Raw genomic sequence first — 27,248 nt, forward strand, 5'->3', positions numbered from 1 at the left:
CAATTTTATCCATGAGTTCTTCCAGAGAAAACTGACATTCTTCATAATTTGCCTCAAGATGAGAGTAAATATACTGCATCGCAGTATCGATTTCGCTCGCATGCGGACCTCTTTTTCTATTGGTTTCTCCAGAAGATGGTGCGTGATACAACTTTTTCATGCATGCGATATGATACAGTCCATCAGCTGCGACTAGATCGTGAATTTGTTCAAGACGCTCAACAATCTTTCGACCCCAATCATCGTTACGTTCTCTAGCGAGTTGTATAATAGTGTCTTTCATCGATATCTTGCGCACATTGTACACCATCTTACGAGCACGCTCACGAGGGCCTAGCTTCTGTAACTTTTTCATTAGTTCTGTTACTACAGCCGCACACAGAAAACAATGATTTTTAAATGAAAATGTCGAGACACTAGATCGCCGTTGTGGAGGAGAGTAAGCGCTAACACCTCTACGTAGAAATGCAGCGATTAATTTATCGTTATTATATTGCCTTCGACACGCTTCGTGAACCTGTATCGAAGTTAGTCCTTTGAGGAGGTCCTTTTTACCATCCTTTCTTTTAATACTGGATTGGCGAAATGTCTCCAACCCTTTTTCCTTAACTTGAGTCACTGCACTTTCAGCTAAAGGATTCTCGCAAATAAAACAGTTTTTTTTCTCGGTCGCCATGTCTCTGAAAACGATACACACGCACAGAAAGACGTACTCGAACTGAAGCCCAACGGCAGATGTCTGCTAGAGAAGGGGACAAGGCCGAAGGGAAGGGCCTTTTATACCTGCGTTTTAACAATAGACCGTTGGGAGCGCTCAGGGGTCGGTTTATGACGCGGAGTGGAAGATTTTTCACCAATGCGTGTATTGCGGTTACATTGTCCGCGCTCTTACACCGAAACTATTCGTCTGACGAAAAAAATCATTTAGACATAAAATGTTGCAAATTTTCCGCAGAATAATTTTATATAGAACTATTTTTGTCGAAAAATCGACTGGTAAGGATATATTTGCGAAAAACCAGTTTTTAGTACCATTTTTCCCAAAATGGTGCCATTTCCTAGGTCAAAAAGAGGTTGCACGGTGAAAATTCGGATAGAGCACCTCAAAATCTATGACTACCAATTTGCAAAACTTCCGCTAAACTTTCCTGCTAATACTGCCAGATGATTGGACTATAAATTTAGACACCTAAAATAATTTGCTCTGAAAAATGAAAATATATCGAAAAATAATAAATTTGGACATAGGGGATGTTATATAAAAATTAAAGTACTTGTTACTTTTCAGTAATTATATAAAATACAGGATGTTCCATTTAACATTACTGAGAAAATAATGTACTTGCCTTTTGACTCACCCTGTATTTGATATAAAGAAAATTAGCAATGTCAATAATTCTTGAAAATGTTGACAATAAATAAAAAAATATGGCATTAATAAACCATTGCTGTTGAGCTTATTTTTTTTTATACAGGGAGTTGAACTTGTTACGATTTTCATACAAAATTGGTTATAACTTTGTAAATACCCTGTATAACATAACAAACCTTTATATTTTTGTGATGGAGAAGTTAACAGGATTTGGAATATAAAATAAAATATAGGGTGTTCCATTTAAAAAAAACATAAGCTTGGTCTGCCACTGTGTTATCGAACAACCTGTAACATTCTAACTAATTTTTTAATGTTAATCTCAAAGTTGGCTAAAATTTTTGTTATTAACTTTTATTGCTATCTATTACTATAGCGGATCTATTGAGCTTTACCCCACTAATCAATCACCCTGTATGTATGTAAGTGTTTAAGTACCTTTTTTTGTCACTTATATAGTATTGAATACACTTATAACAAACGAAAATATACTGGTCATTATTTTCTATAACTGCAGCACTATATTTACATCATAAAAATACATAGACTTAAATACAAAAGTGACTAGTTATGGACATTTTATGGATTAATTTTCATTCTATTATTAGCAACGCGACAATTTTTTCAATTATGACTCTACCAACTAGGGTAAATTATCTGGCTAATTATTAAATGACTTTTTAATAATGATTATGGTTGTTACGCGATGAGGATGAGATAGGTTAGTAGTTTTTTGTTTTAATTATTTGTTCAGGGTTAAATGGAGATATCATAAATATGTACAACATAAATATTTTTTTTCGGTGATTTAAGATGTTAAGAACGTTGGGAAAAGATATGATAATTGTCATTATACGTGCAATAACTCGCTTATTTAAAGAGATAAAAGGATAAATTAAAAATTGTCTTTATTGTCATCTCAGGTCTCTAGTTAATTTTATATCAACTGCTGAAACCGTCAACGTGAGAATTGAGAAGAATTAATTGTCATCGAATCTAATCAATTGCAATATTTAGTTCTATCATAATTTAGTTGCCTAATAATAATTATCATCGTAGAGTCGGTTCGATAGTCAGACATCGTAGTCACAATTAATTTTCTTAAACGACCACCCAGGTATACAAACTAGATATTCTAAAATATTCATATCTACTTAGATTGATACACGTCGTTAGGTAATATATTTGACTTAAAATATACGAAGAGCAAGCAGGATTCACTGCGGGGAAATCATGTCTAGTAAAGTCTCATAAAATCCGTAAAGCGCAAGCAGGGTTGATAGCAGGGAAATAGTTTCTAGGTCATACCTATACAATACAACCCACCATAGAGAAGAAAAGAGCTAAGAACAGAGATGTACACATGGCGTTTGTAGACTCTAGAAAGGCATACGACACCGTACCAAGGAAAGAACTAACGAAGCAATGACAAAAATAGGGATACCAGCTAACCTAACACAAGCAATCAAGAACATAATATACAGGGGAAATGAAGTATATATAAAAATCGGAAACAAGGTAGTTGCCAACTTCAGAACAAACACAACAAACTACTACAGGGATGCCCAACATCACCAACTCTATTTAAAATATTTTTAGAACACGCACTAACAACTTGGAACTCAAAATGTAGGGGTATGAGAATACCGATAAGGGACGATTATATCTACACATGGTGTTTCGTAGAAGACCAAGTGGTGATGGCTCAAATGAGGAAGATATGTTACATATCTTCCTCATAAACAATTTTTTTAAAGAAAATTAAAAGAGGAATACAGAAAGGTGGACCTGAAAATAAATATGAAGAAAATGGAAATACTTACCAATATCGGAAGAAGACGTCAAAAATTTGTAAATAAAAGAACACTTAGAAATAAAAGGAACGAAGAATTTTAAATATTTGGATTTTATAATGTCGAAAACACGGAACATCAGAAAAAGAGATAAAAAATAGATTGGGACAAACAGGATCTTGTATAAGACAACTGCATAGTGTGATCTGGAATGAAAACATCAAAGAAAAAAAAAGTTATATACCAAACAATAAGATCGATATTCCGATTCATTCCACTAAGGATTCGTCGGATCTGTAGTGCTCTTTCCACGTTTTCTTAGGTCTTTCTCGCTTTCTATCAATTTGGGCAGTCTGTTTTCGTCCATTCTGTGTATATGCCCATATCATATAAACTAAACTATTTTTTAATATGTTGTTAATGAGCAGTCAATTCCCTACGTTAACTGATGTAATGGATTTCTAATTCTCTCCCTTCTGGATACTTTCAAAGCTCTTGCTTTCCGCGATGCTTTATATTTCTGCAACATAGATAACTTTTGACGACGGTTTTATAGATGTTATATTTCCGTTGTTTTCCAATAACAATGCGCTGTTCTTCTCGCAGAGTTAGTCGTTCCTTTATTTTTGTTGTTATTATTCTTGTTTTTGTATGTTTATTGTATTTAAAAGATTTATTGCTCGATAATTATTATTATGTTTGAATAGAATAATAGAATTATGGAAGTTGGACAAATGCCAGACGAATGGAGAAGCAGTATATTAGTACCTGTCTACAAAAACAAGGGAGACATACAACAATGTACAAACTGCAGGGCTATAAAACTACTTAGCCACACCATGAAAATATGGAAAAGACTAATTGACAGACGGATACGTGAAGAAACCGAAATATCCGATAATCAATTTGGCTTTATGCAGGGCAGATCAACAACAGATGCAATTTTCATTGTAAGGCAACTGATGAAAAAATACAGGAATAAAGAGACCAATGCTCATATGGTATTCATTGATCTTGAGAAAGCATATGACAGAGTTCCTCTAGAGATTATGTGGTGGGCACTCAATAAGAAAGGAGTCCCTGGCGAATATGTAAAGATTGTGAGAGATATGTATGAGGGAGTAACGACAAGTGTTAGGACAGGTGTGGGAGAGACTGATAAGTTTCAGGTGAAAGTAGGATTGCACCAAGGCTCGGTGCTTAGTCCTTATTTATTCTCATTAGTTTTGGACCAGATAACAGCGAAACTACAGGGTAGCATTCCATGGTGCCTAATATATGCTGATGATGTAGTCTTAGTAGGAAATAGTGAAAGAGACTTGGAACACAAACTGGAACAGTGGAGACAAGCTCTGGAGGAAAAAGGTTTAAAACTTAGTAGGACAAAAACAGAGTATTTGGAATGTTCATTTAAAGATGGAGTTACTACAAATAAAATGGTATCTTTGGATGGTGAAATGATGGTGAAAAACAATAGTTTTAAGTACCTAGGATCGGTATTACAGAGTACTGGAGAAATAGATGGAGCTGCATGCAGTAGAATTAGGGCTGGATAGATGAAGTGGAAAGAAGCGAGTGGTGTGTTGTGTGACAGAAAAATTCCAATGAAGCTGAAGGGAAAATTCTATAAAACAGCCATAAGACCGGCTATGATGTACGGAACTGAATGTTGGGCAGTGAAAAAGAAAGAGGAACAACGAATGCATGTGGCGGAAATGAGAATGCTTAGATGGATGAGTAGAGTGACAAAGACGGATAAAATTAGAAATGAGTATATTAGGGGAAGTCTAGGTGTGGCACCTATTGATGCCAAAATGAGAGAGCATAGGTTAAGATGGTTTGGTCATGGTCAACGTCGAGACGTTAATCACCCAATACGAAGAATAGCTGAAGTTCAGATTCCTGGAAGGAGTAGGAGAGGAAGACCAAAGAAGACCTGGGGGAGACCTTAAGGCAGGACATGTTAGTAAAGGGGATTAACATTGATATGACCCAAAATAGAATTGTGTGGAGAAATGCAATTAGGGAAGCCGACCCCGCATAGGGATAAGGCAAAGAGAATGATGATGAATTATTATTAGAATGTTTCTTATCTCCTTTACTCAATTCTTTCATTACTCCATACTCCATCGCAAACTAGCAACTAATGCCGAGTAAATATGTATTAAGTAATGTTTATTATTTAAAGTGCTTATCGAAAATGGCAAAGATAGCCGAAACTTTTAAGCAAGAATAAAGTGTTTTATTTATTACAGACCAACAAACCCAGGAATTAAATAAAGTGTCTATCAGTTGTACATAGTATGCCATATTTCGTCTTCATTTAGATCAGCGGTTCTCAATATTTTTGTGTCATGCACCACCAAATACTTTTTATTATTTTTGGTACCACCTAACTGAAATACATATCTAACTAGGTGATCTAATTAACTATAATAGTGGTGCTGATTTTGCGTTTTGTGTACCACCTCAAAAAATAAAATGTACCACCAGTTGTACATGTACCACAGATTGAGAACCGCTGATTTAGATTCATCCGCAGTATGAAGGCGCTCTGTGACATTGATATGTTTAATTGCTTTTTAAACCTATATTTTTTTTCTTCTTTTATGGCCTTTGGGAACTGCGCCCATGTAGCCAGCAACACTTCTTAAAATCAACGCCTAACCAAACCTACCATACACCAAGACCATTACGAATTTTAAACCATTTTAAACCTATTAAGGGTTGCATAATTGCAATAGTTGTTGTTACTTATTATTACAATTATTTTAAATTATTATTCGAACAATGCAATCCACAAAAATACTATAACATTCATTAAATCTTGTGTCTTATGGTTCTCTGGTTTGTCTTTACCAATTATGCAAAGATCGCCGATTATAAAAAATTGCTCTCTGGTAATAACTATCATGGGACAGTCGGTTCGGTAGTTGGTCATCGTAGCTGTAATAAATTTTCTTCAACGAGTAGCAGGTGCAGTGAAAGTCATGAAATCCGATTCGTTTTATATCAGATTGACGATTATAGAAAAAATGTCTCGTTTCCATCACTGTTAAGAAGGTTGTCGATAAATCGCAGTTGTAGGCGAGGTTTTGTCTTATAGAAATTTACTATTTCTGTATAATTTTATGTTTTTTGTAATTGTATTAGCCTATTTCAACAAGAAGTTATTTGAGAATCAAATAAATATTTGTTATTCAGGGGAAAAATTATAAGGACACTCCAAGGGTATAAGAGATGATACACATAAGGCCATTTTTTATGAAATACCTTGTTTATTACAAATTATAGTTAATTTCGATTTGGTTTAGATCTGAAAGTGTTGCAATGAATTTGGTACTTTATTTATTTAGTTTTTATTTTAATTTCCATCCATCCAATCGCACTACAGCCCAAACCGGGCCTTGGCCTCATTCAGCAAGCTTCTCCAATCATCTCGATTTACTGCTGTCATTTTCGACGAAGCGTTTTGAGGTTTTTGGCATCCTTAACTACTTCGTACTTTTATTTTAATTTATTTACATTTATTTTTTAAATTTATTTACACTAAACTATTTACACTAAAACTTAATTCATAATATTTATTAAAAACCGCGTTCAATTAATTCCGCTTTATTATTCAAACTTTGCGAGACAATTTATACTCACATCGGAAAAGTCTAGGGATATTTTTAAAAAGAGCCGTAATTTTTTCCTTAATTGTTTTGAATAAACCATAATTGACTTTTAGTGATCAGTAGTATTAATAAACAACAAAATTTTTTGAAATGTAAAAAGTAACGAGAATAACTTTCAGAAACGTCAAAAATATCGAAAAGTACAATTATGTAAAAAAAAGTCAGAAAATCACAAAATATGGTCATAATAAGAAAAAAACAAAAAGAATACAAAGTATCGCGTTCACCCTGGTTTACTAAGGCTCTACATCTGTCGTTCATAGAGAAAATGAGATTGTCGATACTATGTTTAGGTACGTTTGCTCATTCTTCTATCAGATGTGGAGTAATTCTTCGTTGAAGCAGGTCCCGTACGTGCTCGATGGGATTCAGGTCGAAGGATTGTGCTGGCCAAGGCAGCATATCAATACCTTCGTTGGTAAGCTAGTATGTCACTGGGCGTGCGACATATGAACGAGCATTATCATGCATGAGGTGAAAGTTTTGACCAAACGATCAGCAAATGGATTAACGATAGTTTGTAGAATGGTATCGAGGTACTGGACCTCGATTTTTGACCCTTCGCTTCGTTATCGATCATTCGCTGTCTGTACACTAAACAGATACGAAGCGAATACGTTCGATAACGAAGCAAAGGGTAAAAAATGGAGGTCCTGCTGAGTTGTAAGGAAGCGGTTTGGAAAAACGTGGTTTGTTCTGTTACCGACTATTATTCCTCTCCATGCGATTACTGCATCACCTCTGTATGTAAACGTACTGAACATATTTTAAGCGTTGTACATTTCCAGATCGTTTCCACACTCTTACTCGACGAGAATATGGATGAAATCCAAATCTAGAAATGTCAAAGAATAAAACTGTATCCCAATCATTTGCATCCCAGTTTTGATATTCTTGACACCACTACAATCTTGAAACAAGTCGCTAACCAATTCAGGTATTGTAGTTGTTGGTTGCCTTCTGGCGGTTATGACTAAAAATCGGTCTTGAGCTGCAGTTGTAGCACTCTCACGTCCTAAATGACGTTAGGATGGATTTCCAGTGTTACAAATTTGCTGCCACAATTGACTTGTAACAATTTGGGAGACTCTTATACGCTCAACTACATTAGATAGATTGCCGCATTCCACATTGAAGAAGGTCTACAGCTCTATCACATCCAAAGTTAAATGACGTTGTTCCATGATAACTACTAATGTAACATGATAATTACGAATGTAAATTCAATCTAAATGTAAACTGATGTAAAGACTGTATTACATATTTTTATACGTAGTTATATTCTACATCACAAACGTCTCACCGCGTTGGTATTTTATCGCCAAAATTAGTATTTATTTATTATGTGGTTGATTTACAGTACTAAAATACACTCTGGGCCAAAATTAACGGGCCACCTTAAAAATAGGTAATTTTTGATGTCTTATTTCTCCTAAACCTGTTGTCCGATGTAAGTAATTTTTTAATATATTATAGCCTTATTCCTTGACAATATCGTTATAATAATATTGTTGCTAAACAGGTAGATTTTCATTGTATACCGGGTGTACGAATCAAACTGTGTTTTTTTCTTAAAGTTTGCATCACCCTGTGGAATATTCTAGTATTTGTAGAATACTGAAATTAAAACCTAACTATAGCCTCATGCTTTCTCAACATTTTGTTTCTTGATTGATTCGCTTGTGTTAAATAATAAAAAAGGTAGGTGCTTTAACAACTAAACATGTTTTTTATCAATACAGGGTGTTTTTAAAAAATTTTGGAAAATTTTAAGGAGTAATTCTGCATGAAAAAATAATGACAGTTTGCTTTATAAACTTATGTCTGCAAATGCTTCGTTTCCGAGATAGGGGGTGTTGAAATTTTTTTGACAAACTCACGATTTTTTTATTACTTTAAAACCGGTTGAGGTATGCAAATGCAATTTAGTGGGTTTTTTGACGTAGTTATTGCATATTTTTTGACACACAATTAAGAATTTAATTTTCACCAGTGGCGCCCATACGGGTAATATGATAGCTCATATGATGGCTCATATTACCCGTATGGGCGCCAATGGTGAATATTAAATGCTTAATTGTATGCCAAAAAATATGCAATAACTACGTCATAAAACCCACTAAATTGCATTTGCATACCTCAACCGGTTTTAAAGTAATAAATAAATCGTCAGTTTGTCAAAAAAATTTCAACACCCCCTATCTCGGAAACGAAGCATTTGCGGACATAAGTTTATAAAGCAAAGTGTCATTTTTTTTTCATGCAGAATTACCCTTTAAAATTTTCCAAATTTTTTTAAAAATACCCTGTATTGATAAAAAACATGTCTAGTTGTTAAAGCACCTAACTTTTTTATTATTTAACATAAGCGAATCAATCAAGAAACAAAATGTTGAGAATGCATGAGGCTATAGTTAGGTTTTAACTTCAGCATTCTACAGATACTAGAATATTCCACATGGTGATGCAAATTTTAAGAAAAAAACACAGTTTGATTCGTACACCCTGTATACAATGAAAATCTACCTGTTTAGGAACAATATTATTATAACGATATTGTCAAGGAATAATGCTATAACATATTAAAAAATCACTTAAATCGGACAACAGGTTTAGGAGAAATAAGACATCAAAAATTACCTATTTTTAAGGTGGTCCGTTAATTTTGGCCCAGAGTGTAGAAAATATTAACTAATGTTTAGATTTTTTTAGTGGTGATTTTGTGTTTATTACAAGCATAATACGTCACTAACTAAGCTTCTACGTCACAGCTACTATATCAATAAATACCTACATAAATATATATATATATATATATATATATATATATATATATATATATATATATATATATATATATATACGCGAGCAACGCACCATGCGAGTCCCGATATATCCAGCAGACCACCCGAGACCCACCATAACCAAAGTGTATAATTAGATTTTTATTATAGAAAAATAAAGAATATAATATGAACTTTTATGGGCCCCAGAGAGGGGTAAGAAAAATCTTTTAGTTTAAAAAATCTATACGGAGCATACCGTGCGAGTCCCACTTACAAGTCAAAAGGACATGCGAGTCCCGCCAGTTATACATGGCACACTCAGCAAACAATATGAGACCCAGCGATGTTGCCACAACGCTGGGTCTCGTATTGTTTGCCGAATATTTTAGGTACTTCCCCGGTTTGTATATTTCACCTCGAATTGAACAGTTTTGTTTCAGCGGTTATTTTAATTCTTGTGAATAGTAAGGGCGGACGTAAAATAGTGATTTTAGGCGCAAGGATAAATATTAGGTACCTATGGAAAATAGATCAAAAAAAATTTTGGAACTCGCGTTGGACGAAAATAATAAAAGTAAGTACCTCAAGTGTTTTTTAATTTATGCAAAGTAGTTAATATTAGTTACACACGTCTAATTATTTAAAGTTTTTACAAAATATTTATTATAAATGAATTAATAAATTAAAAAATGCCATTTTATTATAAACTTCGGAGCGCTTTTATAAATTATGTTTTTTTATTGGCAATTGTTGGTGGAATAAATAATTTTTTATTCTATTCTTATTTATTTCTTAAATTTTTAGAAAAAGATTATTCAAATGCAAATAAGATGGGGAAATCTTATTTTGGGCCGCCTAGCAAAACGAAACAAAATGCGAAGAAAAAAACTGAGCTTTTAGAGCCCAATGTAAAGATCTTATCGAACGTTAACCTTAAAGAAAAAATTGATAACTACTTGCAAACTATAACAACTCCCTTTTTTTTTAATGTCAAGAAAATAAAATAGATGAATCAACATTATCTGAAAGTAAAAATAATGTAGAGGTAAGTATTGATCTCATTTAGTGTAAATTAAAGTATACACCAAGAAAACTATTTTAATTTTTAGACTCCATTTAATAAGTATGATAAAGAAAAAAAAACAGGACCATTTAAAACCCAAAGCAAATATTTTACTGGAACCAGATGTTAAACTTAATGATAACATTGATAACGACTCACAACCTTTAAACAAAACCTTGGATTTATATGAATTTCAAGAAAATGATTTAGAGGAAAAAGCATCAAAATCGCCTGAGTACGACAAGGTAAAAATTGTTTTAAACAAAATATTTAACAAAAACTTGTTTATTTTCATACTACTTGTGTGTGTGTGTGTGTGTGTGTGTGTGTGTGTGTGTGTGTGTGTGTGTGTGTGTGTGTGTGTGTGTGTGTGTGTGTGTGTGTGTGTGTGTGTGTGTGTGTGTGTGTGTGTTTTTGGCATCAGACAAAGTCTATTTGCCACAAACTATGACGTAAGAAAGATCAAATGTCTACTTTCGTCCTAATCACAAAATGAACTAATATGTCATAGACTCTTTTATCAAATGAAGCAAGGAGTGCTGAAATATTTACTGGAAGAGGAAATTTTATATTATTTAATTCCGTCATTAGTTCCAATGTTTCAAGTGTATATTTAGTGCAGTCGAAAAATATAATATGGTTTAAGTCGCCTATCGACATATTATTGCACCTTCATACTACTTATTTGCTCTATTTTATAAAACGTAATATCTTAAAAAAGTCTTATTTTGGTGTTAATTATTAAATATTGCTTTAGCTGGAAGAAAAAACTTACACTCCATTAAAAGCTGTAAATTTTGATTGCTATCCAATTTTGACCAAAATTGACACGAATCTAAATACTGACCATTAGCGTTACCAGGTGTCCCGATTTGCGCGGGACGTCCCGATTTTCAGGGGTCTGGGGACGCGTACCGATTTGTACCTGATCGGGACACTAAATGTCCCGATTTTCATCCACGAAAACCAATTTCAGGAGGAGTTGCAGTGAATTTTATAACTATGTAATAAAAACAAGGCACTCCTAAAAGCGGCAAAATCGAATGAAAAATATAATTTTAATAAAACATAAATAATTTACTTAATCTACGATTTTTTTGTAATTTCGTCTAAATATTATTATTATGTAGGATTAAATACAGATTATAGAAACACGTAAATACGGCGATACCGTGTAATTTTCAGGATCAACTCCGAATTGCATGAAAATTTGGACGGCTTGTGCCGTTGGTTGCTTTTACTCGGGGGGTGACAGTCACCCCTAGTTGAGGTGAAAAACCGCGCGTTTAAAATAAGTCAGGAGATGGATAAATTGATTAATTCTAAGCAATTTTAGTTCTATAGAATTTTAACTTAGTTGTTAATACTTTTCGAGGTATTTATGATTGAAAATGTTTATTTTTCGACAAAAAAAAATTACGTGTTCAGGCGATTTTCACAAATAACTAAAAGTAAGTATTTGATCAAAAAAAATTGTTAGCAAAAATGTAGCATAATATAAAAAATGAGAAAAATTGTAAACTGGTAAAGTCTATAGACCCAACAAAAGCAAAGTTGTAGGTCGTGAAAAATACGTTCTTATTCGTCAAATTCCAAATCAAATATTTCAACGTGAAATAACCAAGAAATTAAGCAGTTTTAGGGAAAACCAATTAAAACTTTTTTATTAAAGCTTTATTTTTATGTTTTAAAAAAGTTTCTAGCATCAAAACTAAGCGAATTATGCTCAAAATCAAGTTGACTCCTTTTTTTGGTAAAAAAATCGCGAAAATCTCCCCCTACTTAGCCCCTCAAATGAAACTAATCGTTACCGCTTTACAAACAATTTACTTTACTTATGTATTTTTTACATAATTGAAAGGGGCTGAACGAGTCACTAATCACGGGTAGATGCAAAATATGAACGCCATATTTTAACCAATTTTTGTCTTACAGAAAAACAAAATGAATCTGTCTCATTTATAAAAGCAAAGCCTACCTACTTTTTGCTCCTTGAGATTTTTAGTATCCCTAATACATTTTAAGTTATTTTGAAAAAAAGACATTTTCCAATATTTTAGGAAAATTTTTTTGCTATAAAATCAAATTTTTTAAAACTAAGCACTCCCAACCTTACAGATCGTATAAACTATAAATAATACACATATAAAGTAAATGGTAAAGCGGTAACGATTAATTTTATTTACGGTGCCTAAGTAGGGGGAGATTTTCACGATTTTTTTTTACCAAAAAAAGGGCCAACTTTATTTTGAGCGTAACTCGCTTAGTTTTAATGCTAGAGACTTTTATATAAAACAAAATTAAAGATTTTTTAAACACTTTAAAAAATTTAAATAGGTTTTGCCCAAAATTTGCTTAATTTCTTAGTTATTTCAAGTTGAAAAATTCGATTTGGAATTTGACGAATAATAACGTATTTTTGATGAGCTACAACTTTGCTTTTGCTGGTTTTATAGACTTTCTGAACATAACAATTTTTTTGCTTTTTTAAAAGCTACATTTTTGCTAAGAATATTTTTTTCGATGAAATTAAGTACTCGAAAATTATTGACTTAGTTTAAAAATTATATAGAACAAAAGTTTTTTAGAGTTAGTCAGTTGATCCATTTTGGGACTTACTTTAAACGCGCGTTTTTTTACCCCCGAGAAGGGGTAACTGTCACCCCCCAAGTAAAAGCAACCAACGGTACAAGTTCAAATTTGAAGTAGACAGTAAGTAGAACCTAAAACCAGATTTTCATGCAATTCGAAGTTGACTCCGAAAATTACACTCCAAAACGGTCATTTACTGGGCTTGTGATGTTTATTTGTCCCGATCTACAACCCTAAATCCCGATTTGTTTTTGCTTATGTACCGATTAAAAACAAATCGGACCTGGCAACACTACTGACCATAGAGACTATGAAGACAATGAAGACTTTAGCGAGTCACGTGACACATCCTCATATGTACCCGAAACGGAAATAGAGTCTGAGGGAGGGGAAGAGGAAACTATTATTCCAATTTTTAAGGTAATTTTTTAATACGACATATTTAATCAGTTCAAAAAAGTATTGGATAAATCCTTATTTTAAGTAAAATACAAAATGACAAGTAGATACTTATTTTAAAAGATATTGCTCAATGTAATTCTTTATTTATTTATAGACATTACTGATTGTGTGTTATTAATTTTAGACCATAAACGTAACTTGCCCTGAATCAACTTTAACAAAGGACGAACCCTCGGAAAAGCCCCATATTTCTAACGTAAGTTAAAGAATTATTAGGTTAATAATTATTAGCAGTCATTGGGAATCCCTTGTCAGGGCCGCTCTGTCCATACGTGATATAATATATAAGTGATATATATTTATGAAAAGGCGCTCCGGGTTTTTGGCTAAATAACAAAAAGCGCAAGAACTATCTTAACCTTTAACTACACGCGCATCAAGTTATAACATAACTACACGCGTGGCGTACTTTATACGCCACAAGAAAATACACTTAAAAACAGCGGATTTGTTTATTTTTTTTTTGAAGAAATACATTTAGTTGTTTGTTATAAACATTATTCGGCATCAGTGAATACTTGGAGTTCCTTCTCAGTAAGCCAATTGGGATTTATAACTGGAATCATGGAATAACTGGATTCCATGATAAATAAAATTACTAATAATTTTTTTTTAAATGTGCTTTTTTTACAGGAGAAAAAGTATTGTTTATAAAGAAAAATATATTTTGTGCCATAATGACTAAAAAACAATTAAAATATGTACTTATATTACTACTTAGATTATTATAATCGTGGTGTATATTGACCACCACCGGAAACAACAAATTACTGTCCACCTATTATTGTCCACCAACAAACTGTAAATTATGATCTTCTCAGAACGCCGATTATAACGAAACTAAAACCAAATTGTAAATCACATTCCAGTGACAGGTTAGATAGATAAACAAGGTCAAAAATTAAATTTTTTAATATATGTGCAGTAGAATTCTTATATCTGGCGTACAAAATACGCCAGCGCGTGTAGTTAAAGGTTAAATACATAATTTACGTTTATGCACGAAAACATCTTTGTCCTCCTTCAATAGTCAAGGACAGCATGCTTAACCATTGTTCCCACTAGCCAGAAGGGCGGATTATGGATTATGAACCCAGAGCCCAGCAATAGGCCAGCGTCATTTACCTGTTATTTATGATTGTCGTTCTTAAACGTGCATAGTTAAAATTTTGTGAAAAGCGGTATATAGGCCAAGGTAGATCCTCTCAAAATAGTCACAATTCTAAAAAAATTTTAACAGCATTATGCGTACTTTATTTTGTAATTATTCGTTTAAGTACTTGAGGGGAAGTGGATCGGTAAGAAACAAATTTTGAATGGGGGTCGGTGGGGGTGGTTTATAGGGGTGGAAAATTTGCCTTGCAATTTCCGGCTTAGGTTCGCATTTTTTCTAATAATATTGAACGTAAAAGTTGTAGGTATTAAAAAATCAAACAACTTTTGTTCTATGTATTTTTCAACATAACCTCAAAATTTACTAGAAAAACGCCAAAAACCACTTTTTTATGTTTTTCGGTGTAACTTTAACAAAAATTATTTAAATTTAAGCAAATTTGGTGGAAATATACCTTTTTGCATCTAATATTTTTTTAAAATTTTTTAATGGCGAATATCGAACGGTTTCCGAGAAATTTCACTTTTTCATAAAATGACACTATACATTCAATCGAAAAATTTGGTAGCTCAAATTGAGCTTTTTGACTTTTGTAGGTAGGCATTATCTTCGATGAAACGTGTACTTTCAAATGAAAAAAAAGGGCACCTTAAGAGAGAATTTTTTTGGAAATCGCAAAAATCCGAAAAAAAACGGTTTTTAGGTTATAGAATTTCAGTGATCGTTATAATTTTGAAGTTATTTATTTAAAAAGACGTAAGTTTTCACTCTAATGGCATATAGAATATCCCACCAGAATGAAAACAATGGGAACCTTCTCTGGTTACACCTCCGAGGCTTCTACAATTTGCCAGCCATACGGATGCTGAGACTAAGGAAGATGAGGGAATTCTACAATTTACAATTCACGTCCCATCTGCTCAGCACGGTAAAGTTCCAACGAGAATGGTTCCCTTCGTACTCCAACAGAGTAAATGTAAATCAAAAATGAATAACCACTTTCAATTTCGTTGCAAAACGAAAATACAGCCGAACCATATCCTAGTCCAATCAGAGAGTGCTGCAAGCACCTCTACCGGTTTCGAAACTTATTAGTCTCTCATCAGGAGGCACATATGCTGCTCTCCCCGATCCAACCAAAACAAACCCCAGCGTGCACTCCCGAATTGCAACGAACGAAATGGCATAGATGCCCTAGCGGCAACTGCTAGCAAAAAGACGTAAGTTTTCACTCTAATGGCATATAGAATATCCCACCAGAATGAAAACAATGGGAACCTTCTCTGGTTACACCTCCGAGGCTTCTACAATTTGCAAGCCATACGGATGCTGAGACTAAGGAAGATGAGGGAATTCTACAATTTACAATTCACGTCCCATCTGCTCAGCACGGTAAAGTTCCAACGAGAATGGTTCCCTTCGTACTCCAACAGAGTAAATGTAAATCAAAAATGAATAACCACTTTCAATTTCGTTGCAAAACGAAAATACAGCCGAACCATATCCTAGTCCAATCAGAGAGTGCTGCAAGCACCTCTACCGGTTTCGAAACTTATTAGTCTCTCATCAGGAGGCACATATGCTGCTCTCCCCGATCCAACCAAAACAAACCCCAGCGTGCACTCCCGAATTGCAACGAAAGTGGTTATTCATTTTTGATTTACATTTACTCTGTTGGAGTACGAAGGGAACCATTCTCGTTGGAACTTTACCGTGCTGAGCAGATGGGACGTGAATTGTAAATTGTAGAATTCCCTCATCTTCCTTAGTCTCAGCATCCGTATGGCTTGCAAATTGTAGAAGCCTCGGAGGTGTAACCAGAGAAGGTTCCCATTGTTTTCATTCTGGTGGGATATTCTATATGCCATTAGAGTGAAAACTTACGTCTTTTTGCTAGCAGTTGCCGCTAGGGCATCTATGCCATTTCGTTCGTTGCAATTCGGGAGTGCACGCTGGGGTTTGTTTTGGTTGGATCGGGGAGAGCAGCATATGTGCCTCCTGATGAGAGACTAATAAGTTTCGAAACCGGTAGAGGTGCTTGCAGCACTCTCTGATTGGACTAGGATATGGTTCGGCTGTATTTTCGTTTTGCAACGAAATTGAAAGTGGTTATTCATTTTTTTATTTATTTAAATTTCGGTTCAAACTTTGTAAAACATATTTGTTAACATTATTTATAATAATTTTAAGTTATTATTTATAAACAGTTTTCAATTATTTAAACACGTTCAGTTAATAAAACTATTGTTTAAACAATATTTTTGCATAAAATTTTTTTTGCAAAATTGACATTTTTGCTTGGAATTTTTTTTTGTATTTAAAAAAAAACAAATCGAAAGTACTCTATGCAATTTTATGAAAAAGGCGATAGATTTTGAGTAAAAATTCGTTGAAAATTTTAATGAACCAGTTCCAAAAAGAAGTAGGCACAAATAAATTGATCAAATTTTTTTTGTAAAGTGCACGTGTAACAAGTTTTCATTTTTAATTTTGTAATTAAAACATCTGTACAAAATTTTGAATAAAAAAAATTAAAATTACGTTCTTTTTTATTTCTACGGTCCTGAACACATAAAAACCTAAAGTTATACTAGTCTACCACTTTTTAAAATTTTCAAAGAATTTTTACTCAAAAGCTATCGCCTTTTTAATAAAATTGCATATATGTAATACTTTCGATTTGTTTTTTTAAATACAAAAAAAAATTTTCCAAGCAAACATGTCAATTTTGCAAAAAAATTGTATGCAAAAATATTGTTAAAACAATAGTTTTATTAACTGATCGTGTTTAAATAATTGAAAACTGTTTATAAATAACTATGTTTACAAAGTTTGAACCGAAATTTAAGTAAATAACTTCAAAATTATAACGATCACTTAAATTCTATAACCTAAAAACCGGTTTTTTCGGTTTTTTTTGCGATTTTCAAAAAAATTCTTTCTTAAGGTGACCTTTTTTTTCATTCGAAAGTACACATTTCAACGAAGATAATGCCCACCTACAAAAGTTAAAAAGCTCAATTTGAGCTACCAAATTTTTCGATTGAAATTTCTCGGAAACCGTTCAATATCCGCCATTAAAAAAATAAAAAAAAATATTAGATGCAAAAAGGTATATTTCCCGGAATTTGGTTAAATTTAAATAATTTTTGTTAAAGTTACACCGAAGAACATGAAAAAGTGGTGTTTGGCATTTTTCTCGTAAATTTTGAGGTTATGTTGAAAAATACATAGAACAAAAGTTGTTTGTTTTTTTAATATCTACAACTTTTACGTTCAATGTTATTAGAAAAATTGTGAACCTAAGCCGGAAATCGCAAGGCAAATTTTTCACCCCTATAAACCACCCCCACCAACCCCCATTCAATTTTTTTTTCCTCCCGATCCACTTCCCTTCAAGTACTTAAACGAATAATTACAAAATAAAGTATGCATAATGCTGTTAAATTTTTTTTTATCTCGAAACAGGATCTACCCTGGCCTAATAGGTGAAGGCGCACAGTAATTTAATGCACAAGGGCGCCAAGTGTGTTTGGCGCGGGCCTGTCCCTTGTAATTTTTTAATTAATTTAAATTGTTTAAATTTAGTTTTAAAATGTACTTTTTTACAGTCTTACTTTTAATTTTTTTAGATCGAAACTAATAATTCCATTGTTGCCCTTTCACATAGAAAAAACAGAGTTTGGGATAGAAAGAATTTCTGTCCAATTTGTTTCGTAGAAGTGAGTCATTTTGCAAGACATTTGGAAAGAAATCATGCTGACGAAAGTCGAGTAAAAAAGATTTTATCTTTTCCAAAAGGATCTAATGAAAGGAAAACCTTATGGGATTCTTTACGCAAGGAAGGAAATTTTCATTTGTTTAGAGAAGAAAAAAAAATGGTGGCTGTTCGAAGGCCCACGGAAGCCCAAGCATTAGACTTTGACCATTTTGTTGTTTGCGAAAACTGTTCTGGGGTGTACAAAAAATTTTTTTTCTATAAGCATGCTAAAAAATGCCAAGAAAAACACACTGGTACAAAGTGTGGGCGACTAAATGCCTTAACTCAATCCCAAACATTTTTAGCGGCTTCTCGCTGCCAAAACAGTTTTTTATCACAGTCAAGATTAAAGAAAGAGGTATTTTGCATTATGAAAGCAGATAAAATAAGCGCCACCGCAAAAAATGATATTTTAATATGTTTATTCGGGGAAAATCATCTTAAAAAACATAAAAGAAAGCAAATTGTAACAGTAACGTCCAACAAAATGAGAGAATTAGCAAGACTTTTGATTGCTCTTAGAGAGTTCACACCTGTTCAGAACCTAATTGATGCTATGAAACCAGAATTATTTGACGATTTAGTTACGGCCACAAAAGTAATTTCGGGATTTAGTAATGCCGATAAAAGCTTTAAATCTTCATCATTAGCACTTCATATGGGTACCACTTTAAAACAAGTATGCGATATAATTAATCGAATGATTTTAAAAAAATCCCCATTATTTACCTTTAAAAACCCTAATGAGGAAAAAAAAAGCATTCGAGATTTAAAAACATTATTAGAGACCAGTTGGGCCAATGAAATTTCTTCATTAGCCCTTAAAACAATGAAAGAACAGCAATGGGAAAAACCCCAAATACTTCCGGTGACAAGTGACGTAATTAAGTTTAATAATTTTGTCAAAAATCAGTTTGAAGACAGTGCCAAAAAATTAAACAAACTTTTAGAAAAGGAGGGGAAACAAAATGACAAAAATGATTTACTTCCTTTATATAAAACCTTAGCAAAAGGAATAATGGCCCTTCTTTTAATACTAAATAGAAACCGCATCGGTGAGATTCAATACCTTGAAATTTCTACTTACAAAAGATCATTTGCGGAGCCCAGTGTTCAAAAAGAAATTGCTGAAAGTTTAACTGTTTCAGAAAAACTATTGTGTAGAAACTTTAGAAGAATTATTACAGGTGGAAAAGGTAGCAAACCTGTAGCTATTTTAATGTCTCCTTTTTTAAACGAGAAAATTGAGCTGATGATTAAAATAAGGGAAAAAATAAAATTAATTCCAGAAGATAATAAATACATATTTGCAAATCCAAATTCGTCGAAAGGTTGGTTTCATGGAACAAGTGTAATTAAACAATTTGCACAAAACTGTGGGGCAAAGGATCCCAACTCTCTAACTTCTACCAAATTTCGAAAACAGACTGCAACAATTTTACAGATTATGGACATTAATAATACTGACATGGAACAATTAGCCATTTTTATGGGCCATACAAAAAAAACCCATGAAGAATGGTATAGGTAAGCCAATCTTGTTAAAGTGGTTTATTATTATATTAGCATAATTAATAGTTGTAATATTTTTTAGACTTCCTCAAGATCTATACCAGACTGCAAAAATAGCCAAACTAATGATCGCTTTGAATAAAGGTGATGTTAATATTTACAAAGGAAAGAGCTTAGACGATATCAATATAGAAGAAAATGACTACTTGGAAATTGAAAACATAGAAACAGAAGTAAATGAAATAAATGAAAAAGGTAGAATTAGTGTACTCGCATTGGTAATTGCCTAAAAGTTTAATAATCCATTTTTTAGAATTAACAGAGCCTACTCATTCTTGGAGTCCTAAAAGTAATTTTAGCGATGTAACCGACGAAAAGATTGAACAAGCTAATAAAAATGGTAGGTAAAAGATTATTATAAACGAAGTCTTAAAAAATCATTACAATAAATGTTATAAATGAAAAAAAAAGATGAGTAGCTCCTAACTCTTAAAAGCAGTTTTCTACTTAAAAGTAACAAATAACTAATTATTATTAATTTGCAGAAAAAGTTTCGTCGAAGGGTAAAAGAAAGTTATTTACCGATGAAATGACGCATCCAATGCAAAATAATAAAGGTAAAGCAGTTTTAATAAGAGTATATCGAAAAAATGCATGTATTATTTGATTTTTTTAGTTACAAAAAGAAAGGAGGTGCCAACTACTGAAAAAACCGAAAGCACTTCAAATGGTAATTTCTTTAGATAACTATTACTCTGCTACTCGTAATACAATTGTTTTAATTTAATAATACATTTATTACCTAATAGGATTTAAAAAATATTTATTCGTAAAAAACTTTAATATAATAATTTTATTTGTAAACGGACAATTACCTGTTTTTGTTAAAATTAAAAATGCTTTCCAAATTTTATAACTAATTTACGGCATATTTTTGTTACAATTTTTAAGTATTATTTTTTTTCTACAACCGTGTTAAAAATGCAATTTTTTGCACTCCATGCGTGCGTTAAAAATGCTACTTTAAGGCACTAGTGCTTTAAAATATTTTTAAGGCACTGCAGTTCGTATTGACCGTATAGACAATTTTGATGTAATGTCAAAAAATATAAAAAATGGAATGTCAGTCAAGTTCAAGTAAAAGTTTTTGTAGATATTGTTCTGTAATTACGTTTGTAGAAAAAATATTGTATGATATGCGTGTTAAAAAGTACATTTTTAAGGCACTCATGTGAATTGCAGAACTTGCTATAGCTCATTCTGCAAACTTTCACATGCGTGCCTTAAACGTGTACTTTTAACACTTATATCATAAATAACTATTTATGTATTAACTTTTTTTAGCGATTGCAAGGCACCGATGGACCGAAAAGGACAAACAAACTATGCTTAAATACTTTACAAGATTCATAAAAGAAAAAAGGGTTCCGAAAAAAGCAGACGTACAGAAATTAAAAAAAAATAAAGCTGGAGAAAACTTTCAATCAATTGATTGGGTAAAAATTAAAACGTTTGTTTACAATTCTTACAGAGTGTAGTTTTTGTGAAGTTTTTTATTAAATAACGTGTTTTTAAACATTTGTGTTTTAATTCGATTTCGTTTGATATATATTTTTCGGTAAAAATTCATTTAATCTAGCAAATCAGATTCTTAACAAAAATATGATTAATAAAATAGTATCTTATATTATATAAAATTCTTGTGTCATAAAGTACGTTCCCAAACTCCTCTGAAACGGTTCGACCGATTTTTATCCCCCTAGATGATAAGGGTTGTCCACCCCTAAAACATTTTTTGGACTTGTATTTTATTATCTTTTTATAATGTGGATTAAAAAATACATACAACTTTAAATTTTTTCATCGCACAAACGTTTTTTTTTCCAACTTAGCGGTATTAAAGAATGGCGGGAGCCCTTCTTTAATCCAATACAAAATCCCACCGAATACAACCAATACGTAATCAATAATCTGGTGAAAAGTAGCCTTCTGACAAAATATATCAGTCCCGCGATTCTGCTTCTCGGCTACACGATTTACGCCGTCTTTAAATATGGCGGACAGTCGTTCTTTTTGAATCGCGGCCCTGGCTAAAATAAAGTTCAAATGAAATTCCTTTAGTAAATTATAACAAAGCAATGTTGCCGGGTTTTGGGTCTCGCATATAATGTTTGATCAATCTGGGTCTCGGATGGACATACAGCTTACATACAGTCTACCTGTGCGCCGCCTATGGTGCGTTTCTATGAACTAAATTCCATATATTTTGCGATAGCAAACAGACTTCCGAGTCCAAAAAAAATTTTTTGTTGATCAGTTTTTTTGGATAAGTTGGACCTTCTGCAACCGATATACACGATAAAACCATGCGAGTCCCGCTGAAGGGTCTCGCATGGTCAAAACGGGTCTCGGACGGTGCGCAGCATATGGCAAAATGGGACTCACATGGCCGGTGTGTACGTCTATATATATATATATATATATATATATATATATATATAAATATATATATATATATATATATATATATATATATATATATATATATATATAAAATAGATGAAATAGAGAATGTGGAAAAATCCCCTTACGAACAATTCACACATCCACCATTTCGGGCTGGGAAAAATTTTTCGAATAGAATCAAAGATCCAAACACCAGTTCTTAGAAATGTGTTTCGCCCTCTTCAACCTCTCTGGGCTCGTCGGTAAAGACAAGAGGTTGAATATCTTTAGACACATTCTAATCAAAAAACAACATTCGAGACCTAGACATAGAAGGTGCGTAAGTCTACGGCAAATCCGACAATGACAGTCTCAAGTTTTAATTCCCTAATTACTTAAAGTAAGTAAAATATATGTTTAAAAACATAAGATGTAGATCTTTGAAACACACTCAGTGAACCAAAGATCCAAGGTTATTGGTTTAACGACCACTCGTACGAAATCAAATAGATGAAATAGAGAATGTGGAAAAATCCCCTTACGAACAATTCACACATCCACCATTTCGGGCTGGGAAAAATTTTTCGAATAGAATCAAAGATCCAAACACCAGTTCTTAGAAATGTGTTTCGCCCTCTTCAACCTCTCTGGGCTCGTCGGTAAAGACAAGAGGTTGAATATCTTTAGACACATTCTAATCAAAAAACAACATTCGAGACCTAGACATAGAAGGTGCGTAAGTCTACGGCAAATCCGACAATGACAGTCTCAAGTTTTAATTCCCTAATTACTTAAAAAAATTTGTATTGATATATATATACAAAACTTGCTCTAAATTTGTATTTTTATAATCTATATATATATATATATATATATATATATATATATATATATATATATATATATATATATATATATATATAACAAGGAGAGGTTAGCTATATCATACTGATGACGACTAATAAGTCAGAAACACGTGTCTATGATTGCATTCCATCTTGTGCATATTTTGTTTATATATATATATATATATATATATATATATAATCGGTTCATAACGTTCTACGACGTCTTCCGATTCCCAATCGCCATTGCTCTCGATCGTAGCACATGTCTTCGTTCAAGCCTCTTTCTCCGATTTCCCTATGGATTCCTTCTATCCAGCTTTTCCTAGGTCTTCCTCTCTTCCGCCGTCCTTTTGGTGCCCATCGTAGCACTTGCTTGGGTAATCTGTCTTCTTCCATACGTTGTACGTGGCCAAACCATCTTAGTTGCTTTGTTTTTATATCGTCCATTATTGTATGCTTTACATCCATTATCTTCAATATTCTTGTATTTCTGATTTTTTGTATTCTTGATATACCAGCAGATCTTCTCCAGAAGTCCATTTCAGTTGTTCTGAGCATATTTTCGGATTTTTCTTCTTTAAGTGGCCAAACTTCGCTGCTGTATGTTATAATGCTCTTAACAATGCTGTTATAGATGTTACGTTTATTTTCTTTGGAGGTACTTTGGTCCCATAGGATTTTGTTCAATAATGCGATAGCTTTCCTTCCTTGTGTGCACCTTTCTTGGATATTCTTGTCCAACGTTCCATCTTGTGTAATTGTAAGACCCAAGTATTTATATTCCTGACAGTGATTAATAGTTATTTCATTTTCCAACGCTAGATCCTGCTGTATACCTCCAACGCACATATATTCCGTTTTCTTGGTATTCACTTCTAAACCCCAGTTCCGGTACTCTTCTATGATTTTTCGGGTCATATATTCAATATCGTGATAATCCTGGGCCATAAGAATCTGATCATCCGCAAAACATAGAGTGTATAGCATGTTATCATCATTTAGCGGTATACCCATATTCTTACATTTCCTTTTCCAGGATTTCAAAACTTGCTCTAAATATATTTTAAATAGTGTCGGCGATAGACAGCAGCCCTGTTTAAGACCCTTATTCACTTCAAATCCTGACGAGATTTCCTTGCCTAGCTTAACTTTTGCTATAATATGTTGGTATAGATTTTTTACAGCTTTAATGAGGTTCAGACTGATGTTAGTTTTTTCGAGGGCTTCCCAAAGTTTACTTTGTGGTACAGTATCGTATGCTTTTTTTAAGTCTATGTACACTAAATGCAGTTCTTGATTGTAGGCTATTTGTTTGTCTATTAACTGTGTTACACAATATAGGTGGTCAGTGGTGGATCTGCCAGCGCGGAAACCGGCTTGCTCTTCGGCCTCTAAGTCCTTGTATTCTTCTTCTATTTTATTTTTGATAATTTTTCCGTAAACTCTGCTGATGGTGCTTGTGACAGATATTCCCCGGTAATTATCGCATATATTTTTACTGCCTTTCTTGTGTATTGTAGAAATTACAGACAATTGCCATTCTTTTGGTATGACTTCGCCATTCATACATCTATTAAATAGATCTCTTAGGTATTCATACAGGGTGTTGCTACCGTATTTGAGCAGTTCTGGTGCTATGTCGCCAGGCCCTGACGCTTTTCTATTTTTTAGGGATTTGCATGCATTTCGTACTTCTTCCAGTCTTAACCGAATCGGTGAGCCACTGACAATTACATTGAAACTTTCGTGATCTTCGTTTTTAATAAAATCTTCTCTATTTTCTACTAGTAACTGCTTGAAATAGCCATCCCACTTTTCCAGAGTAATCGGTGTTATTATATCCCTTTTGGTATCTGTTCTCAACGTTTTAAGGAATTTCCAACTCTCTGTGTTTCTTGTCCCCCCTATATAGGCGTTAAGTTGATTGCATTTGTTTGTCCACGTTTCGTTTTTCTTCTGTGTGATTTTTTTCCGCACTCTTGCTTGTGCTTCTTTGTATAAAACCTTATCGGAATCTTTCTGTGTACTCATATATTTCCGGTATTTTTCTCTCTTATCGTCTATTTCGGTGGCTATTTCTAAGTCCCACCAGTATGGTTTATTTCTTATGTTGTCTTTGTACTCCCCCAATGCCTCATATGCAGCTTCGTGTATACATTGTGTTATATGTGTATGAAGATGTTCCGTATTTATAAATGTATATTGTCCTTTCAGTTTCTCGTCCAGTCGCTTTTCGTATAACGTTCTTATGCTTGTTTGTTGTAAGCCTTCTAGGTTGTATTTCTTTTTTGGTGCCAATTTGTTTCCACCTTGTTCTCGTGGATTTAGATTTTTTTGAGATTTCATTCCGGGGAACAGTACTTCCGCTTTTAGAAGATGATAACTACATTTTATGATACCTACATAAATACATTTTGAATAATTTTGATTCCCCGATAAGATTTAGCCTTTAGCTTATATTAGTAATAGTCGGTATGACGCTCTAGCTGTTTATTGTTGAGTCCATCAATCTCCTGAATAGTGAAAAAAGATCAAACACTTCAATAAAATAACTTTATAAAATACGTCCACCGGGATAATAGCAATTTCCTAATACATAATTACATTTACAGTACATTTCACTTAATGTTTTGATTTAGTCTGTTGAAAATCAATCATTACGTTTGTGCAAAGATCCGTTGGAACAATTTTATATAAATAAAATGTATAAATATTTTTGTCTATTCTTGGAAAACTCATACAGAAGAAAAACTTCGTTTGTATATTTACTATTATATAACTATTTTTTGAAAGTTTGGAGGTATGTACTGATTACTAAACAAAAGACCATAAAAATGTAATGTTGTATTCTTTAGGATAAGTGTCGTTCAAAAATTAACTATTTATACTATACGTTCAAAAAAGTGTATGTACAAAATTTAGTGGTATCCAGAGTAAATTAATAAAAAAATTAAAGTGCAAGTGCCAGTATATTCAATATGGAACCAATCATCAATTAGTACCACTACCAAATGAGTTGCTACACCTTCATCACCAAAATTTTGTACAGAAATAAAATAGGGACCGAGGCGAGCATTGTGGATAACGAAATGCCCGCACATGCAGAGTCAGAAGTAATTACTTCACTTAGACGTCTTCTGGACGAAAAAAATAGAGAGCTTAAGCTCAAAGAAGAGACAATATGTTTGTTAGAAAAAGAATTAGACGGTAAAGACTGCTTGATTAAGCATCTACAGAATGAAATCGATAAATTTAGACAAGTAGTGAAACCGTTGACTCATAAAATAATCACCAAACAAATTAATCTTAATCGAAGTAGAGAGCCCAGTGTTCAAGAACATAGAACAAAGAGACAAGCTATTAGTGCGGAGCCTTTGAGTAAGGAAGTTTGTATGCAGATTATAAAAGTTCCGAAGAGTACTCGGTAAGTTGATTTTATTAATAAAAATGGTCTGAACGATATATTTTGCACTATTGTGTTATGAAATAACACGTATTGAAAATTTAAATTAAAACTAAATTTACACTGTAACATCATTATGTTATACAGGGTGGTTCATTTTATTCTCCTCGGTGTCTGTACGGAAAACTAATTGATATTTTAAAAAAATTTCTTCACAGAAATATACAGGGCCATTAATACTACAATCTAAAAATAATGTGAGCTATACAGGGTGCTCCAAAAAAGACTGGTATATCAAAGTTATATGTTTTCTTATGGAATGCCCTATATCTGATGACATTATTGAATTGACCTTGAAAAATAAGCTATAGTTTCATAAGGGTTCCCTATACCTAAATGCCTAAATACAGGGTGTTTT

The 27,248-nt window shown here is 33.0% G+C and overlaps 2 protein-coding genes across 4 annotated transcripts in view; both read left to right on the top strand.

Annotated features, from left to right (window-relative positions):
• Nucleotides 1-27,248, top strand: part of LOC114330751 (cGMP-dependent protein kinase, isozyme 2 forms cD4/T1/T3A/T3B) — a 1,273,893-nt gene that overhangs the window by 690,233 nt on the left and 556,412 nt on the right. The window contains exon 2 of one of the 3 annotated variants that reach the window (XM_050655749.1): nt 26,283-26,851. The exons of the other annotated variants lie outside the window; for them this stretch is intronic. Coding sequence (XP_050511706.1) covers nt 26,439-26,851 — 413 coding nt within the window. The 5' untranslated portion in view covers nt 26,283-26,438. The remainder of the gene's footprint in view (nt 1-26,282; nt 26,852-27,248) is intronic. 3 annotated transcript variants of the gene reach the window in all.
• On the top strand, nt 13,587-21,695 carry LOC126887856 (uncharacterized). The gene is made up of 8 exons (XM_050655751.1): nt 13,587-13,706; nt 13,873-13,944; nt 18,495-20,149; nt 20,217-20,389; nt 20,448-20,534; nt 20,680-20,751; nt 20,811-20,864; nt 21,479-21,695. Exons 3-8 carry the CDS (start codon nt 18,741-18,743, stop codon nt 21,670-21,672), a joined length of 1,989 nt encoding a protein of 662 aa, XP_050511708.1. The 5' UTR covers nt 13,587-13,706; nt 13,873-13,944; nt 18,495-18,740; the 3' UTR covers nt 21,673-21,695.

Source organism: Diabrotica virgifera, chromosome 7 (assembly GCF_917563875.1).
Source record: "Diabrotica virgifera virgifera chromosome 7, PGI_DIABVI_V3a".
Taxonomy (NCBI): domain Eukaryota; kingdom Metazoa; phylum Arthropoda; class Insecta; order Coleoptera; family Chrysomelidae; genus Diabrotica; species Diabrotica virgifera.

Bases quoted from the DNA above. Each gene is read 5' to 3' on its own strand.
- LOC126887856 (XM_050655751.1), top strand. From the start codon at position 18,741: ATGGTGGCTGTTCGAAGGCCCACGGAAGCCCAAGCATTAGACTTTGAC. The intron at 20,535-20,679 runs GTAGGTAAAAGA...ATTAATTTGCAG, and splicing joins TGAACAAGCTAATAAAAATG to AAAAAGTTTCGTCGAAGGGT. The intron at 20,752-20,810 runs GTAAAGCAGTTT...TGATTTTTTTAG, and splicing joins TCCAATGCAAAATAATAAAG to TTACAAAAAGAAAGGAGGTG.